Below are 17,263 nucleotides of genomic sequence, written 5' to 3' on the forward strand. Positions count from 1 at the left end.
TGAAATGCAGGCCAGAAAAAATCTCACCCACCCCGCCAAGCTTATTCTGGTGTTCTGGTGCGGAGGCCTCTCAGTCGAGAAAAACAAGCGAGCTATTTTCATGCCGCCAACAGAGAGGCTGGGAGCCTAGAGCCAAGTGGCAGCAAGCTGGAAATCAGGATCCTACAGAACTGCAAAGAGCAAAAGCTTATGCTCTCCATCTGATGATGCCCTTTGATTGCAGCCCAAATGTCAGAATGGCCGCCTTTGCAACCCATTGTTCCTGGATTTGGCCTTAGAAGTGCCTCTCCCACCCCCACCCCAACGCATAACTAAGCACAGCATCTGAAGTGCATGAGCTAAGCATTAGTTCCAGCCCCTCCCCTCCCCAATCCCCAAGTGCTGGCAACAGACGCTCCCTAGATACCCTAGGCATCCATTCAGTTGTCAACAGAAGCACACAAAGCAGCCTCGTCACTCAATATATAGGTTTCTTTTAATATAAAAAAGTGTCTATTAAAAATTCCTTCCTAAATACACAAAAAGACCAGTTGGGGCACAGGGAGGGGGGAGGGGAAGCAAAATAAAAAGAGGGGCTTTGAGGGGTGGTGTGGATGAAGGCAACGTGGCCTGGGGAAGGAATCAAGCAAGCAGGAGCTTATATGGTGACAAATCAGGTGTGTTCTGTCTCCAGTCGACTACCAAGTCTGGTATATTTAGTCGTACAGTTCAGATCAGTAATGGGTAACACAGAACAGGGGTGGGGGTCTTCCTCTTTTTTTAAGTTTCTTTCTTTTTTTGTTTTTGCACAATCCACAAAGCTGTACATAAGTTTCCAAATCCAGGAAAAGGAGGGAATAGAGAGGGCAGGACAAAGGTGGAAAAAGAAGTCACTCGCTCACACGCACACACACATACACCCTGAGCTCAGCACTGGCGCAACGGGGCACACATGGAAGAAATACGGTTTACAAGTGGCCAATGAGAACTCAGAAAATGCCGTTGCTCCCCTCCCTCTCCCTAACAAAAGAGGGTGCATTTGCTTGTCTTTAATCTCCCACCTCCCCACTTTTCTTTTTAAAATACAAATTTGGATCTTTGGGTGCGTACTGCCAAAAAACAAAACAAAACAAAAAAATAAAAATCCCGCCCCCCTCAACAAACAATAAAAAAGCAACTTAAAACCTCAAGGAAACCCATGCTGAAATTTGCACATCACAAAACCACAGCAGATGTACAGATGCAATATACAATACACGATTTATAATAAAACATTATATACAATAAATAGCTTCTTGTTACTTTTTGTCAATCAATCTGCAAATAGATTTCTCAGTGCATATCTGACACAATTAGCTTCTCTCCTGCTTTGACTCTCTCTGGACTCCTTTTTTTCTTCTTCTTCTCCTCTCAATATATATTTCTGATTTTGAAAACGCGCTCTGTGTGTGTGTGTGTGTTCGTGTGTTTTCATTGTGTTTGCTCTTTTGTATTTTTTTTCATTTTTTATATATTTTTGAAAAGTATTTACAATTGCTGGTTTTGTGCAGAAAGAAAAGCCCCATTTTCCCACCCTCCACCCCACCTTGCTTCTCAACAAAGGAGACACAAGCATCTCAGTGACAGACCTGGGGTTGGGGGCAGCAGGGAGAGGCAGGAGAGGCAGTAACATAGAGGGCCACAGTAATACAGGTGTGTATTGGGGTTGGGCAGGGGGGCAGGGAGGGAAAGGCAACACGAGGCTTCTGTCTTCTTGCTGGGACTTCTCAGTGGATGAGGATTCTTCAAGGGGGAAGTCCTCCTTCTCTCTACCCAGCCTCCTGAAGGAGCAATGTCAAGAGGAACCAAGAAGGGTGCATTTCCGTTTGTCACAAGAGCATAGCCAGTGTGGTCGGGGGAGGATCTTCCTGTTGGTTGTGGGAACTGGGAACAGAAACAAAGGGAAAGAATTAACAGCAATGACACGGAAGCTAGGCTTGAGGAACCTGGTGCCCTCCAAATCATGCTGGATGTTAACTCTGATCAGTCCCAGCCAGCATTGGTTGGTTGTTAGGGAAGATGGGAGTTGTACTCCGGCAATATATGGAGGGCCACAGGTTCCCCACCTTTGGGTAAATAGCACCAGCATAACAACAGCAGGTCAGTGCAGCCAAGTGGCTCCCAAGTATGTGGTTTTTCAAAAGTTGCCTCAGATTCAGAATGCGACAGTTTTAGAGGGCCTCTGAACATACGTAGTGTTTGCCTTGAACACATGAAGCTGTCTTGTACGAGTCAAACCCCTGCTCCATCTCACTCACTGTTGTCTCCTTTGTTTGGTGGCCTGAAATTCTTTTACTTAGGGATTCCAGGGACTGAACTCAGGATCTTCTGCAGGCAGCACATGTACTCTACCACTGAGCTACCATATCATCCCAGTGTGTGGCTTTTCTTTCTTACTAGAGGTATCAGGGCATTGTTCAGCCACAGATCTGCTATCTACTCATGGCACGTTGCAATATATGCCCATCTATGGGAGGTGTATTATATTAGCCTACGATGTCTCTTGATGCCATTCAACAAATCTTTCAGTATAAGGACCAAGCTATTTGTGACTGTAACGGTATAGCTCTGCTCCTGGGTCCAGGGTTTTTTGTCCAGCCCTGAAGTGAACAATTGTGAATTGTGCATAGCTCTTGTTATTATTTATTGATAGGGGATTTAAACCCTTGCATGTTGTTTTTAACACTTTGCCCGTTTGTTCTCATACCGCATCATTGGAACATAGAGCTCATAGACTTATGGAATTGTAGAGACCCAAGGGGTCATCTGGTCCAACCACACACAATGCAGGAATCCTGCCTATCAGACCACTGGTCCATCTAGCTCAGCATTGTTTACAGTGACTGACAGCAGCTCTCCATGGTTTCAGATAAGGTTCTCTCCTAGCCTGACCTGGAGGTGTCACAGATTGAAATTTGGGCTTTCTGAATGCAAGGCAAATGTTCTACCACTGAGCTATGGGCCTTGCAGAAAAAAGTGCCCCTATTTGTTAATGGGATGTCTATTCTCCCTACCCACCCCTCACTTTTATGCAAATTATATTGCTAGTATAGGGCCCCCGATTTGGATGAAGACTGCAATGGATGGCAAAGGGTTAAAGGCCCCCTACCCCTCACAGATAAAGGGATGTGGGTGGCACTGTAGGTTAAACCACAGAGCCTAGGGCTTGCAGATCAGAAGGTCGGTGGTTCAAATCCCCGGGACGGGGTGAGCTCCCGTTGCTCAGTCCCAGCTCCTGCCCACCTAGCAGTTCAAAAGCACGTCAAAGTGCAAGTAGACAAATAGGTACCGCTCCGGCAGGAAGGTAAACGGCGTTTCCGTGCGCTGCTCTGGTTCACCAGAAGCGGCTTAGTCATGCTGGCCACATGACCCGGAAGCTGTACACCGGCTCCCTCGGCCAATAAAACAAGATGAGCACCGTAACCCCAGAGTCGGTCACGACTGGACCTAATGGTCAGGGGTCCCTTTACCTTTACCCCTCACAGAAGAGTTACAATCTGGAATAGGGCCTCTACACAGGCAATTTGTAAGGGGGAAATGCTGCAATCAAGGTCAGAACTACCTAGTTAAGAGCATTTGTAGTTTAAACGCATGCAGTCGGCCCCTGAAAACAAAAGGGAGAAACAGACTGGCCCTTGGGTGGCTTGGTAGAGTGCAATACTGACTGAATGAGAGATTGTGGCCACCGTCCTTTGGACAGAAAAGGGAGCTTAGGAATACCTGAATGTTTGAGTGTATGGAGGTTGAAGGGCTGATATGCACAAGAGCTGGCCTGGCAGCTTTGCACCTTAAAAATCTCAAGATGTATGCAGGCAGACTGTCATTACTCAGTCCTGAACTGGGCTGCCACGGAGACTGTCTTGCCCAAGGATCCTCCAAAACATGGAGCCACCAGTGGTACCACAGTCACGTCATGTGTGGTTAGAGGTACCAACTGTGTGGTTCCAAGGTGTTCACATACATGTTCTGGGACTGAATCCAAGCTCAGTATTTAGCCCTGGTCACACCATGGAGATCTTTCCAGCCATGCCTAAACAAAAACAGCAGGCACTGCTTCCGAGTCCAAGGGACCTAGCTTTGTAGTTCCAGAGGCAGAGCCAACTGGGGATCAAGAGGCATAAAAATGCAGAGGAATGGCGCGTTCCAACCCTCCCGTGACAGATGCTGGAGGCCCTCAGGCAGAAGAAACAGAGTGACAGGCATCCTAGCGAGGCAAAGGATGAGGAGAGCTAAGGGATCAGTTGTCATAGAGACTGTTACTGCTAAGACTTGTTCAGCTTAGTTAGCATGGGAGAGCAGGAGAAGGTGCCCATTGGACAGCTACCGCTGAGAGGCTCTCAGAAGTGGCATCAAAATGGATGCTAGTAGGAAGGGACTGAGGAGCAGCAACAGGAGGAGAAGGGGGGACGGTGCTGACCACAGCAGCCCTAGAAACACATGTTTAAAGGGTGGGTGGAAGTGGATGCCCTAGCTAAGGCCTGCCTCTGAAACCTTTCTCCCAGCTCTGCCCTATTCATTTTAAAAACCATGGATTCTGGGCAGGGATGCAGCCTAGTGGGTTCTGACAGAAACTGAGCTTTTTGCACTTCAGACCTGACCATGGAGACCCTTGACACCAGCCCTGTTCAGTAGTGAGTAATGATAGCCAGTCTGCACACAGCTTGAGATTTTAAGGTGTAGAGCTGCTAAGTCATCTTCTGTATATATCAACCTTTCCATCCTAGTATGCTCAATCAGGTATTCCTCCAAGCCCTCCTTTCTATCAAAAAGTGGGTGCCCAGCATGTCCCACCCTGCAGTGAAAAAAGAAGCAAGTAAGCAAACAACCAACCAACAACCCAAAGCTTTTCGGCAACTTTTTTAGTGTGGGGTGAAGAAGCTACATATAGAGGTGCATGCAGGAGCAAGTCCACAGTGGCCACTCACAAGTCACCATTTTGCTCTGCTGTCACCACCTCTGTCTCAGAACAATGGAAGATGGGTGTGCAGAGGAAAAAAACACTCTTCTACTCCATTGTTAAGTCTCTCATTCAGCAGCAGGAGACATGATGAGCTGAGACTGCGCTCACAACTTGGTTCCTGGAGCAGGTGTCAGGGATCGGCACTGTGGGGACCCCAAAAGAGGCCCCACTGTGGACTTCTGGCTCCCCTGGGCTCCTCCTCTTCCTCTTTGCTGCCACTGTCTGTTCAGTGGCCTCTTGGAGCAGCTGTGCAGATAGCATGCAAATAGGCATCAGTGAACAGCAAGGAGGAAGTGAGCCCACTCATAGAGGAGAGGCCTCACGAGGGCATCTCGCCCCAAAGCCCCCTCAAAAACTCTGCAGCCTGCACTGCATAGCAAACCGTGCGGGTGCGGTTCTGTCTGCAACATCGATATTATTGCCTGCTAGTTGTTTTCAGGCCACTACTGAAACCGGATCCAGAAAGGGGACAAGCTGTCATGAGCTGCAGCCCCCCGCCATCCTCTTCTTCTCAGGGCCCTCAGCGGTCACACTGGTTGAGGACTGCTTGCCTACTTGCCAACCAGACGTATGAAAAGATAGGACAGAGGAGCAGGAAAATGATAAAAGGAATGAGACCTCACAGCCAATACAAAGATAGTTGTAAAAGTACATAATTTCTGAACCGGAATTTTCTATATTAAGAGCGGCATGTAAATGAACCTAATAAATAATAATAGATAAATGAATCCTCCTAGAATGTGCCTTTCAAGAGTTTTGATGGAAGAAGGCCCCTTTGTATGTTGATTCAAGTCAAAAAACACTTTCATATGTAAAGCTACAATGTCAGAGAGATAGGCCATAATCTTTCTTTGAGTCCTGCCACAATTTCTATGCATTTCCTTACTCTCCATCATTTGTCCTGCTTCAAGATTTGCAACACAGAGCTATGCGGGATATAGCAGCCATGCTCCCTGACCACTGCAGATCTGATTCAGCAGGCTCCCCTCTGGCTTTTGAGCCTTGCTCAGCTCACACATATTCCAGTCTACATAGCCTTGAGTGGTGTATAAACATGCTCTTAAAAAGAGAGTGAAGATTATCGGTGTGCTGAATTCTATATCTGGTGCCAATTTCTGCATTTGTGCAGAGGGGGCTGTGGAATGCACTCCTTTCTCCAGTCTGTTTCTTGATTATTTCATGTATTAACTGGAAAATGTACTTGGGCAGGGCCTGCTTATACGGTTTGTACACTGCCTTGATCTTTGAAGAGGGGCTGTAGCTCAGTGGGGGAGCTTTGCATGCCAAAGGTCCTGCGTTCAATCCTCCACATCTTCAGGTAGAGCCGAGGAGGACTCCTGTCACAAACGCTAGAGATTGCCGGTCAGTGTAGACAATACTAAGCTAGATGGACCAATGGGGTCTGACTCAGTATAAGGCAGCTTCTAGGCTTTATGATGGTGGTGATGATGATGATGATTATTCCCCATATTTTTCCCTGACAGGGCTCAAGGCAGCTTGCATATAAAAATAAGAACTGCTAAAAGCAAAGAAAAAATCATCATTAAAAAGCAATTAAACATGGATAGAAATAAAACCATATACATATATAAAATCTTTTAAAATCATGCGAATAATTACAATAAAAGCAGCACGGCACCAGCCGTTTCATTAAAAGCAGCCAGTCCCCAAAAGCCTGTTAGAACAAATAAGTGAGCAACAACCTACTTCCCTGATTATTATTTTTTTAAAGTCAGGTTTTCAGTGCATAGTGTTCTGTGGATTCCTGAGAGCTCAGTGGCAGAGATAAAAGGATAAACATCAAAGAAAGGGTTAAGGAAATAAACAGACCCATCTCTCCCCCACACAACACACTTTCCATTGAATGGGCTTAAATGAGCACTTAATGTGACTTTAATATGGCTGTTTCAGTATGCTAATCCAATATCGATTGATTGTAAAAAGGGACGCCCTCTCTGAAATTGAACAAGCCAGTGAGAAACAGACCTGGCATGCAATTAGTGCCAAATTACCCAGGCCCTGATGGCTTTGAGTGCATCCTGATTAGAGCTGGAAACTCATGTGGAAAGGGGCAAATTCCAGACAGACACCTGCACTCCAGGAAAACGCTTTCTGATGGTGGCAAACTCTCGGCAGGGAGGAGGTGTGCAAAAGGTGCAGCAGCACAATCAAGAGGATTAAAGGAACAGGTGTGCGTCTAGACATGGTTTAGCCAGAGAAAAACTGAACAAGGGTTGGGCCGAACGAGAGTTCAGGATGACCTGAGCCTGGAAACAGGCAATTGCTTTAAGAGGTGAAGTTGGTGGCAAAACAGTAGCATCGTCACTTGGGGGGTATACACCCATAAATTATATTCCACTTGGACCCAATGCAAGGCCAATCCTGCCTTTAGGTAGAGTGAAGCAGATGCTCAGGCAGTGAATGCCGGGGAGGGCATTGGCTGATCCTCCTGATCCCAATTCTCAGGATATGTCTGCATATGCCACACCACTTGATGGGTGGTGTCCAGTACTCCTGTTCCATTAGCATAAGGCAAGTGCACTAGTGGAAGAGAACTTCCCCTTCATCTGCAGGCCCCATGTGCCCTCAAAATCAGCTGCAGATGGTTGGGCGACCCTTCAGACATTAATGGGGTGGGGTGGGGGGGACATGCGGTGGGAGGAGAGGAAACAGCAGTCCTCCTGTGCCATTGGAACTCCACCAGCGTTGCTCTCATGCATCTCACAGTGAGACATTTCATTTTCCCACAAGGCCCTGAAAGGACATTAGACTGATAGCATTGTAGGAGACTGAGATTGTTACTTACTGGCAGATGATGGTGTCCCCAAGGCCCGTTCACAGACTTGTAAAATCTTCTGGGCTCTCCAAAGAAATTAAGCAACGACAACAAAAATGTTCTTTTTTAATAAAAAAAAATGCAAACAAACAACCTGGGAGAAAAATAATAATAATATAATAATAAAAACTGCACAAGAGAAAGATGAGAAGAAAAAAGAAAAAGAGCTACGAGGAGGAGGAGGAAAATGCTGAGTCTCCAATCTTCATTACTGAGTTTTCATTTGAGTTCACAGATTAGACGGTTCTCTTTTCCCTCTCCCAAAAAGAAACAAAAATAAATTTCCCCTTCCCATGGCTATCCATGTAGGTTGTCCATTGCCTTCTGGTGTGTTTCTCGTATGCATGCTGTGGGTGGGTGGTGCTGGGCATCACGGGTGCTCCCCTGGCTCTCGCACTCCACGTGGGCAGTGGCTGTGATCGTTCGATTGTCTTTTTGCTGGACTGCAGGGTGGGAGGAGAGGAGGGCTGACAACATGGTCTGGTTCAAAAATCGTCTCCATGCCGTTCTCAAAGAAAGCGAGTTTTTTATTTTTATTTTTTTAATATATTTTCTTTTTTCTTTCTTTCTTTTTTTAAAAAGGGGGTGTTTATCTCTCTCCTTTCCCCCTCTTTTCCTTTCTCTCTCTCTATTTTTTTCTTAGAAAACCCCCCCAAAAGAACCAACCAACAAACAAACAAAAAGATCAGTTTTTGATTTCCATTAAATACAGAACTTGAAAAGTGTTCCAGAAAAAGTGCTGGCTAAAGTAGCTCTGAAAAAGAGAGGGGAAAGGGAGGAGAAAAAAAGAAAAAAGAGAGACATGTATCAAAATGTGGCCCATTCCAACAGAGCATGCACATTCATTCTGGAGCATGGAGCATGGAGCCCGATGGGCCGATAGCCTTTTGTCCGACAAATCCCCTTATTTGAATCTTCAGTTTAGTAGGCCTTTAAAAGAACCTACTAAACCTCTCCTTGTACATATGCTTGTTGCTTTTATTTAGAGATTGATAGATAACTTATGGTCTATACATATTATGGCCATGTATCCTGCTAACTGACCTATGCACATGGTCAGTTTTATCTGACCCTTACTGGGCCTACTTAAATTTAATTAACCTGTCACTTTAAAAAAAGTCTAAAGTTTTTTTTCTCTAGAGGAAAAATTACCTATTCAATTTATGTCCCCAACCCTTCCACCAAGGTGTTCAGTGTAACATTACACACACCATTTGCGTCAGGTTGCATTGCAGATCATTGTGCCTGTCAGAGGAGCCTGCATAAGCCCACCCCGCCCCCATTCCGTCCCCTTCTGGGTCTGAAAATGGCCCACACATGCATGGCTGCATGTTCTTTGAATGCACACAAAACAGGAGTTGCCTATATATGGGTTTGTGTTTTAGAAACCTGCTTTAAAAAGATATGTTCAAATATTTGTGAAAGAAATATTCCATAGTTTAGCACTGCACCCTTGGTAGAAACTGGACATTATGGTGTGTGTGTGTGTGTGTGTGTGTGTGTGTGTGTGTGACAGAGAGAGAGATGGAAAGCCACAGATTGGTTTTCCATCCTTTCTGTTCCACAAAGTCCTATAAGACAAAACACATGACAAGACGTCATTGCATGGTAAGATTCACTATCCCTGTAAACAGCAAATGACGTGGAGCGTGGGTGGGGAAACTCACATGACAATGATATAACAGCACACATTTTTCTAAATTACACTGGACCAGGAATGGGGAAACCTGTGGCTCTCTGGATGTTATTGGACTCCAACTCCCATGAGCCACAGCCAGCATGGCCCGTGTGAGGCAGCAGCAAAAAAGCTAATGCTATTCTAGGCTGCATCAACAAAAATATAGTGTCCAGATCATGGGAAATAACAGAGTAGTGCTCTATTCTGCCTTGGTCAGAACACACCTGGAATCCTGTAGCCATTTCTGGGCATCACTGTTTAAGAAAGATATTGACAAGCCAGAATGTGTGCAGAGGAGGGCGACCAAGATGATCAAGGGTCTGGAAATGAAGCCTTATGAGGAACGGTTGAGGGAGTTGGGTATGTTTAGCTTGCATTAGAGGAAAGTGAGAGGAGATATGATCATAGAATCATAGAGTTGGAATCGTAGAGTTGGAAGGGACCCTGAGGATCATCTAGTCCTCCCTGCAGCAGTGTAGGAATATGCAGCTATCCCATACGTGAAAACCTTGGCGTTATCAGCACCACACTCTAGCCAGCTAAGCTATCCATGATTGCTTCAAGTTACTGGAAAGGAGATTCTGACGGAACATCAGGAAGAACTTTATGATAGCAGAGGCAGACTTACGGGAGCATGGCAGGTTGGCCCAAACTGGGTGTCAAGCTGAGAGGGTGCTGCAACAATTACTGTGGTGGTGGTGTCAAATTTGGTGTTGCACAGGGTGCCACTGAAATTTGAAAGTCCGAAGTCCGCCCCTGTATTGCAGGGGCTTGGACTCAATGACCCATGGGGTCACTTCCAACTCTATAATTCTATGATTCAAAATGTGGAACAGCATCTAGCTGTATTTGCATGTGTTAGTTCCTTGCTTGTACAAGGGTCTATACACTCACAATCATCATAAAACCCAGTGAGATTTGCAAATGAAAACCTTTTGCCTCCAATTGAACAATGTTCAGAGCACAACAGAATAATACTAAACTTGAGAGGCCTGCACTTGCTTCTGTTAGCTTTTGGTAACCACCTAACCAGCACTTTGGGCAGCATTCAACTAATGAGCCCTGACAATGGAAGGCTGTACAAGAACTTCTGCTGGCACAATGGAGCCCCCCCCCCCATGCACATACCCAGAATTGGTTCAGGAGAATCCTTGGAACAGCACATAAGAGGAAAGGGCAGAACATTCCACCAGAGATGCTAGTGTTGGCAGAGGCGTTCAGCTTAGCGTTATGCTGAATTCCTCTCTTAATATTATTTATTTATCTATTTTTTCAGTTTATTTCTTGCCTTTCTGCATATAGTCCCCAAGGTGGCTAACACAGCAATAACAGAAATATAATAAACCAAATAGCTTGGATCCATCTTGCTTTATAGCTACTTTCCCTCTCTAAAATCACCCCCAAATCTCCTGTTAACAGTTTTCACCTCTGGAGCTTATAGAAAGGCATTCTCAATACCTGCCCCTCATTCATGGAGCTTCTTTCACCTAGAGGTTCTTTAGAGCTCAGGCTGAAGTGCATTTCGGAAGTAGTGAAAGGCCCTTCAAGTTCAGGCATGCATCAGGAAGCCGAGGCTATGTACACATAGTTCCTATATTTACAGCATTTTGCTTTTTGCTAACTTGAGGGACGATTCACAGGTCCCTGTGTTTCTACCCCAGTGTGACAGCATCCTTGCTATAATATCTGAAGGGCGTTTGTGTGTCTGAAAATGTGTGTCCAGGAACTTCTGCTGACCATGACTTCTTGGAAGTCATAAGCACTCTACAGAAGTTACAGAAAGGGACAACGCCAGCCTGGGACAAAGACACAGGAAACTGCATTTTGCTGTTACATGTGAAGTCATCATTAGCACAGAGCTATCTCGCCTACATTTTGCCATAAGATGCAGAATACATATCTGCGTATTTACAGCTCGGCCTGCAGCTGTATAACATGCACCCCCGTGTCATACAAAGGCCTCATTCCTATGCAGTAACTGCTGGCACACAGACATCTGCTTTAAGGCAAGGGGCTTCAGGGATCTCAAAGCCACCACCTTTCTCCCCTCCCTTTGCCACAGTGCATCCCTCGTCCCACTTTCATGTGCCAGGAAGCCCTTTCCTGGCACAGCTGTGATGAAGCTGAGTTACACAACAAGCCCAAGACACCCTTCCTCCCACTAAAGCATGTCCCCTCCCCCTCCCCCTTTTCCTCCAGCACCTACCCTGAAACAAAACCTCGTTGTCTGGTTGGCACTTCAGATGACACTACAATGAGGTGACTGTGAATGTGTCCTCAGGATGTTGCTCTAGCATTGGACCCAAAAACGCGCTCTTCTGGGCTGCAGTCATGATGGGGTGCCCTTGGGGTGCAAAACTGGGGTACCTATAGTTGTCCTGCAGCGGCAGCATAGAGTCTCTTGGGACTGGGGAGATATTCAAGTCGTTCATCAAGGGGCAAATGTAGGCCCCTCGGTGGTGGGCCCTTGCCATGTCCATAGGCTCCTTCTCGCTCTTGGAAGGGTTGGTGTTGGGGGGGCTGGTCAGGTGGGGGTTGAGGCAGGAGACATCTGGGCTTCTCCCCATGAAGTCCACTAGCATCCCAACCCCGGCTTTGTTGTCGTAGGGAGGGCTGCGGGTGCTGGAGGTGGGGGAGTACCAATAGTTGGGGTTTTTGCAGCTGGGCGAGTCGTAGTGTGGCTGGGACATGGGCAGGTCCCGGCAAGACATGTGCGTGGCTGGGTGGGGCATGCCACCAGCCCCTTGCATGCTGTGTTTGAGCGAGTCGCAGGCTGGGAGCTTGCGGATGTCGCTGGGCCTCAAGTCCTCTTTGAAGGCCAGGGTTGGGGAGCAGTTGGGTGAGAAGGCTTTCTGTAAGCTTGCTTCAAACACAGTCTGCTGAGGGGGTGGGGCAGCAAGCTGGTGGGGCAGGGCAGGGAAATGCTTGCTGTCCAGGTCTGCCTGCCCTAGGCCAGGGGAGTCACTCTGGAAGCCTTGCCCAAAGGTGCCGTCCGAAGGGGTGGAGGGGTTCATGGAATAGGGCCCAGCAAAGTCACATGGGTCCCTTTCGCTGAGCCCAAAGCCCCGCGACTGGGAGGGCAGTGGGGACATGCTGCTGTCTCCACTGTAGTAGTCCAGGCCCAAATCTGTACTGTCTTGAAACATGGGGTTCACTTGCTGGGATTTGGTAGGGAACTTGGTCTTGCCAGTGCCTCTCTCTTTCTTGGAGGCACAGGCACCTCGGGAGCCTCGTGGCTGCCTGGCCCCCGTGCCCCTCTTGGAGGGGTATGCACCTGTCGAGAAGTTCAGGTGAGCAGCATCAAATATGTCCACTTTCTTCCGCCTACCACGTCCCGGCTTGGAGCTGCTCTGAAATAAGACACTCTGGTTCCAGTTGTAACCTGGGGCCGAAGATGACTCGTTCCAGTCCATCATCAGCTTCTCCAGGCTAGAGAGACTGGACTGGCCCTCACTAGACGAAGCCTCGCTGTTGGCCCTTCTGTAGCCAGCTGGCTGGTTGAACTGGGTACTGTCCGATGAGGACTCAGAGAAGGTCTCAGAGACGGTCTGCTGCTTGGCCTTCTGGGGTGTGTAGTTGGAGATATCCAGGATAACATTGGGTTCGTTGATATGGCAGTCAAAGCCTGGGTTGTAGAGCTGGCTGAAGGTTTCAGAGTTCCAGTCCAGGTTGCTGTAGCCTTGCCGGAAAGCCCACTGGGAGGCACTGGGAAACTGCCGGCAGTTCTCCGGGGAGGGCTGAAAGGAGACTGAGCCCTTAGGGACCATGTAGCCACCTGGGGACACAGTGCTTGCCCGGCTGTCGCACCTCATGGGCGTGTGGGAGGAGCTGGAGAACTGGCTGGGATCCGAGCTGTTGAAGAAGGAGGCCTTATTCAATGGCAAGCTGGGCCCCGAAGTCTGCTGGGCATAGCTGGCACTATGGGCACTGCTCGGTGATGAGGGCAAGCTGTTGCCACTGCCATACGTGAAGCTGCAGTCTTTGTTGTTGGGGCAGTCCTGTGTGGCATGGTATGGCTTCCCTTGCTGGAACAAGCTAGAAGGGGTCACGCTCTGCCCACCACTGTTGCTGAAGTTGCCGTACTGTGCATAGCTGGAGGCTGCTGTGGAGTGGGCGGTGGGTGACCTGGAGACAGCTGAGAGAGGCGCCAGCTTCTGAAAGGCATCTGTGCTGCGGCATTCCGAAGCAGCCTGAGAAAGGCTGTATCCCGCTGATCGGCTGGGAGGGAACGACTGCCGGCTTGTCATGGCTGTGTGAAAGGGTGCCTCAGTAGTAGCAGTAGTGGTGGTGGAGGAGGGCGTGACTTTACCCCCTCTGCTTGGGTAAGATGCCATGCCCCTCTGTGTAGCGATGGCATTAGGAGGAGCTGTGTACGAAGGAGCAGATTTCCGTGACTCAGAGCGTGTATTTGAGAGGGCAAAGTCTAGCAAGTCAGAGGAATCATCTGAATCCAGCAGGGAGCGGAAATAGCCTGTGAAGAGGCTCTGTCTCTCCTGGCTTAGCTCGGACTGTGATGATGGGTTGCTCCCACCATAAAAACCAGTCCTACTGGATGAACTTGACTCCAGCGTTGAAGAGTGGAAGGTCCGAGAGTCTTGGTAACTGCAGTTCCTGTTGGCTTGGCTGGAGAGGTGTCCATGATGGGACATCCAAAGACTTTCTTTGTCTCCGCCCCACTCGGAGGTCCCATCACTGAAGTTCTGGCCAAGGTTTTGCTCAGGAAACAGCGCCCCATTCTTGCGGGACCGCCTCTTCCTCTTCGGCTTCTCCATGGAGTCGGGCTCTGGCCGGCCCCTTTTTCGTGGGTGAACAGGGTCAGCATGCATGGCTGCCCCTGGGGCTGCCTTCTTCTTCTTGCCGATGCCTTCAAAAAAATCACTAAAGGAGCAGCGAGGTGACCGGGCAGAGTGGCCCCCTCCACGTCCAAACCCGCCTCCTTTACCACCACGTCTGCGGAAACCTTGGACCCGGTGCAAAAAGTGGGAGATGCTTTGAGTGTCTGGGGCTTGGTGGATGGAGTCTGGCTCACTTGGGGTCCAGCAGCGAGGCGGGGAGCAACGAGCCGAGCACTGGCTCTGGCGGTTTAGGAAGGCAAGCTTTGCCAGGACATCAGAGTAGTCAGCTTTACTATCATTGGTGTCGGCGACATAGGAGGGCTGTGGTGATGCCAGTTTCTGTTTCCTCCTCCTCCGCTTTTTCACTTCTGGGGTGGGTTCCTTGGGTTTGCAGGGACCCAGCATCAGGTTTTTTGGGGGTCTCCCCCGCTTGCGCTTCAGGATAATAGGCATTTCACCTGGAGGAAAGACCACCACCACATTACGACCATTGTTCTTCATCTTCAGCAGCGGAGTTGGCTCCAATGAGCTGCAGGTTGTGAGCTCTTTGCCTTCCAGGTTCAAGTTGCTGTTGAGAGAGGACACTTTGTATGTCGTCTTGTTCCTCCTCCCAAGGGAGACAGGGATCTTGGCCATCTTCACCACCATCCTTCGCACTCCACGGCACTTGGGTTTTTGGACCTGCAGGTTGGCGGCTGGTTTCTGGCCATCTTCAGGTTCCAGTGGGGAAACGATGGGCTCCATCACTTCTGCTGTCACCGGCATCCTGACTTCATCTGGTTGTGCCATCACCACCTCCACTGGTACAGCCATGGGGAGGACTCTGTTCTCAGCTACAATCTCTGCCCGCCGGCCCCGGCCACCTCTCCGCCGGCGGCAGAGCATCTTTGGTTTATCTGTTCTACGTAGAGCATATTTCCTGTGATCATCCCTTCCCCGCCCTCCTCCTCGCCTTACTACTCCTCTCAGGGAGCAGCCTCCAAGGTGGGAGCTGGGTTGCAGCGAATGTGCTCCTAGGGACTCGTCTGTCTCTAGCTGGGGCTGGGAGTCTAACAACTTGGGCAGGGAGCCTAGCAGCTGGGCTTCCGGATCCAGAAGCTGGGCTTGGGAGTCGAGCAATTGGTGGTCCAGAGTCCCTAAAGACTGGAGCCCTAGTGGCTCTGAAAGGGGTTCCAGGGACTGAAGTGATAGTGATTCAGACAAGGGCTCCAGATTCTGCAGCTCCAAATGCTCCAGAGTCTGCAGCCCCAGTGGCACAGGCAGTGGCTCCACCGTCTGCAATGCCAGCGGTTCTGGAGGAGGCTCTAAAGACTTAGAGTCTACTAGCTGAGGCTGGTGTTCCAGAGACTGTGAACCAATTAACTGGGACCTTGAATCTAGCTCCTGGCTTTGCAGCAACTGGGAGTGGGGCTCCAGATGTTGATGATCTATTAACTGGGGGCCTGGGCATGCCAAAGAAGCCAGTTCGCTCAGGATATCTGTATCAGCCAGTTCGGGATAATCAGTGGTATCAGATTCCGAGCTGCTAGCTTCATCTATGCTGCTTGATGATGCCTTCAAAGCAGGGCTACTCTGGGTGGCTGGGTACTGGGCACTCTGAGTGTCCCCCTCTGACTCTCCTTCACAGATGCCAGTGGGTCGGGTCTGCTTGGGCAGCTCAGCTTTGGTGCTGCCCTGCACTGCTACCTCCTCGGGGCTACGGATGCTGCTGGCAAGCATGGGTGAGGAGTAGAAGCTGTACTGCAGGCCCTGATCCTGGCCTTCCTCGTTGAGTGGTGGGTGGCTGTTAAGCTCTAGGCCACTGCAGTCCAGGTGAACACCACAGCTCTTCAGGTCCTGGGAGAGGCGGTTGATGTCCTTCATGATGTCTATGAGCTGCACCACAGGGTAGAGGTTGATACGGCCATTTCCACACTTGCTCTTTAGCAGCGAGATGATGTTGTCAATGTTGCACCTTCCTGAGGCCAGAGTGGCATTGGAGAAGGTCTTGGCAGCTCTGTCGTGCGTGGCTGTCTCATCTAGGCCCCGGGTGTCAACAGGGCAGCCCAGAACATTGGCCGACGGCAAATCCTCTGCCTTGGTGCTGCCATGGGCGTGAAAGCTCTTGTACCGGTCAGCCGTCTCAGCATGACGCAGTGAGCTAGACTTGTGCTCACGGCCTAATGCTGAACAGGAACCTTCAGGAAAGCTGAGCATGCTGAATGACAAGGCTTTTTCAGCCAGACACGCTGAAACCTTTTGACCAGGGTGCCCTGCCTGGTATAACTTTGGCTCTTGGGAGTAATCAGAAGAACTGCGGATGGCGCCTCCTGCTGGTGGGACTGACGGGCCCTGTGATTTCAGGCGCTTCCTAAATTCTTCTTCACCGGCATGCCTCTTGGCAGAACAGTTGCTGGGATGTACATCTGCAAACGTGGAACCTGGACCTGGAACAGGCAAAGAGGAGACATTAAGTTTTTCATGTTAATTGGTTCATGTAGAAGTGTGTGATAGACTTCAATATAAGACAGCATTCACTTCTGGGGCTTCATGGAGGACGCTATTATTGTTATTATTTAAATTTGTTAAGTCATTTTATCTTGCCCAGGGCAACCCAAAGCAACTTACGGCCAAACAAACAAACAAACAAACAAGACAGACAATAAACCCAACATAGATACGTTAAAACCAAGAGGAAAGAGAAATACATTAAAAATATCCCACCCACTTCTAAAAGGCCACAAATAAAGTCCTGATTAATGTAGAGGAAAGTTTTTGCCCGGTGCCTAAAAATTTGTAGTGAAGGCACTAGGTGAGATCATTCCACAAATGGGAAGCCACTGCAGAAAAGGCTCATTCTCATGTTGTCACCCTCCAGATGGTCCTCAGATGATGAGCACAGTGTCTGAGTGTAGGCTCACATGGGGAGAACTGGTCCTTGGGGTATTGTGGCCCTA

The 17,263-nt window shown here is 48.9% G+C and overlaps 1 protein-coding gene across 3 annotated transcripts in view; it reads right to left on the reverse strand.

Annotated features, from left to right (window-relative positions):
* Positions 1–457: 457 nt before the first annotated feature.
* AHDC1 (AT-hook DNA binding motif containing 1) overlaps positions 458–17,263 on the reverse strand; it is a 201,423-nt gene continuing 184,617 nt past the window's right edge. For all 3 annotated transcript variants that reach the window (XM_053398631.1, XM_053398630.1, XM_053398632.1), the window contains 3 exons: positions 11,699–16,753; positions 7,785–8,568; positions 458–1,902 (listed from right to left, as the gene is read on the reverse strand). In XM_053398631.1, the coding sequence (XP_053254606.1) occupies positions 11,742–16,753 (5,012 nt within the window). In that variant the 3' untranslated portion in view covers positions 458–1,902; positions 7,785–8,568; positions 11,699–11,741. The remainder of the gene's footprint in view (positions 1,903–7,784; positions 8,569–11,698; positions 16,754–17,263) is intronic.

The sequence above is a fragment of the Podarcis raffonei genome, chromosome 8 (genome assembly GCF_027172205.1).
Source record: "Podarcis raffonei isolate rPodRaf1 chromosome 8, rPodRaf1.pri, whole genome shotgun sequence".
Lineage (NCBI taxonomy): Eukaryota > Metazoa > Chordata > Lepidosauria > Squamata > Lacertidae > Podarcis > Podarcis raffonei.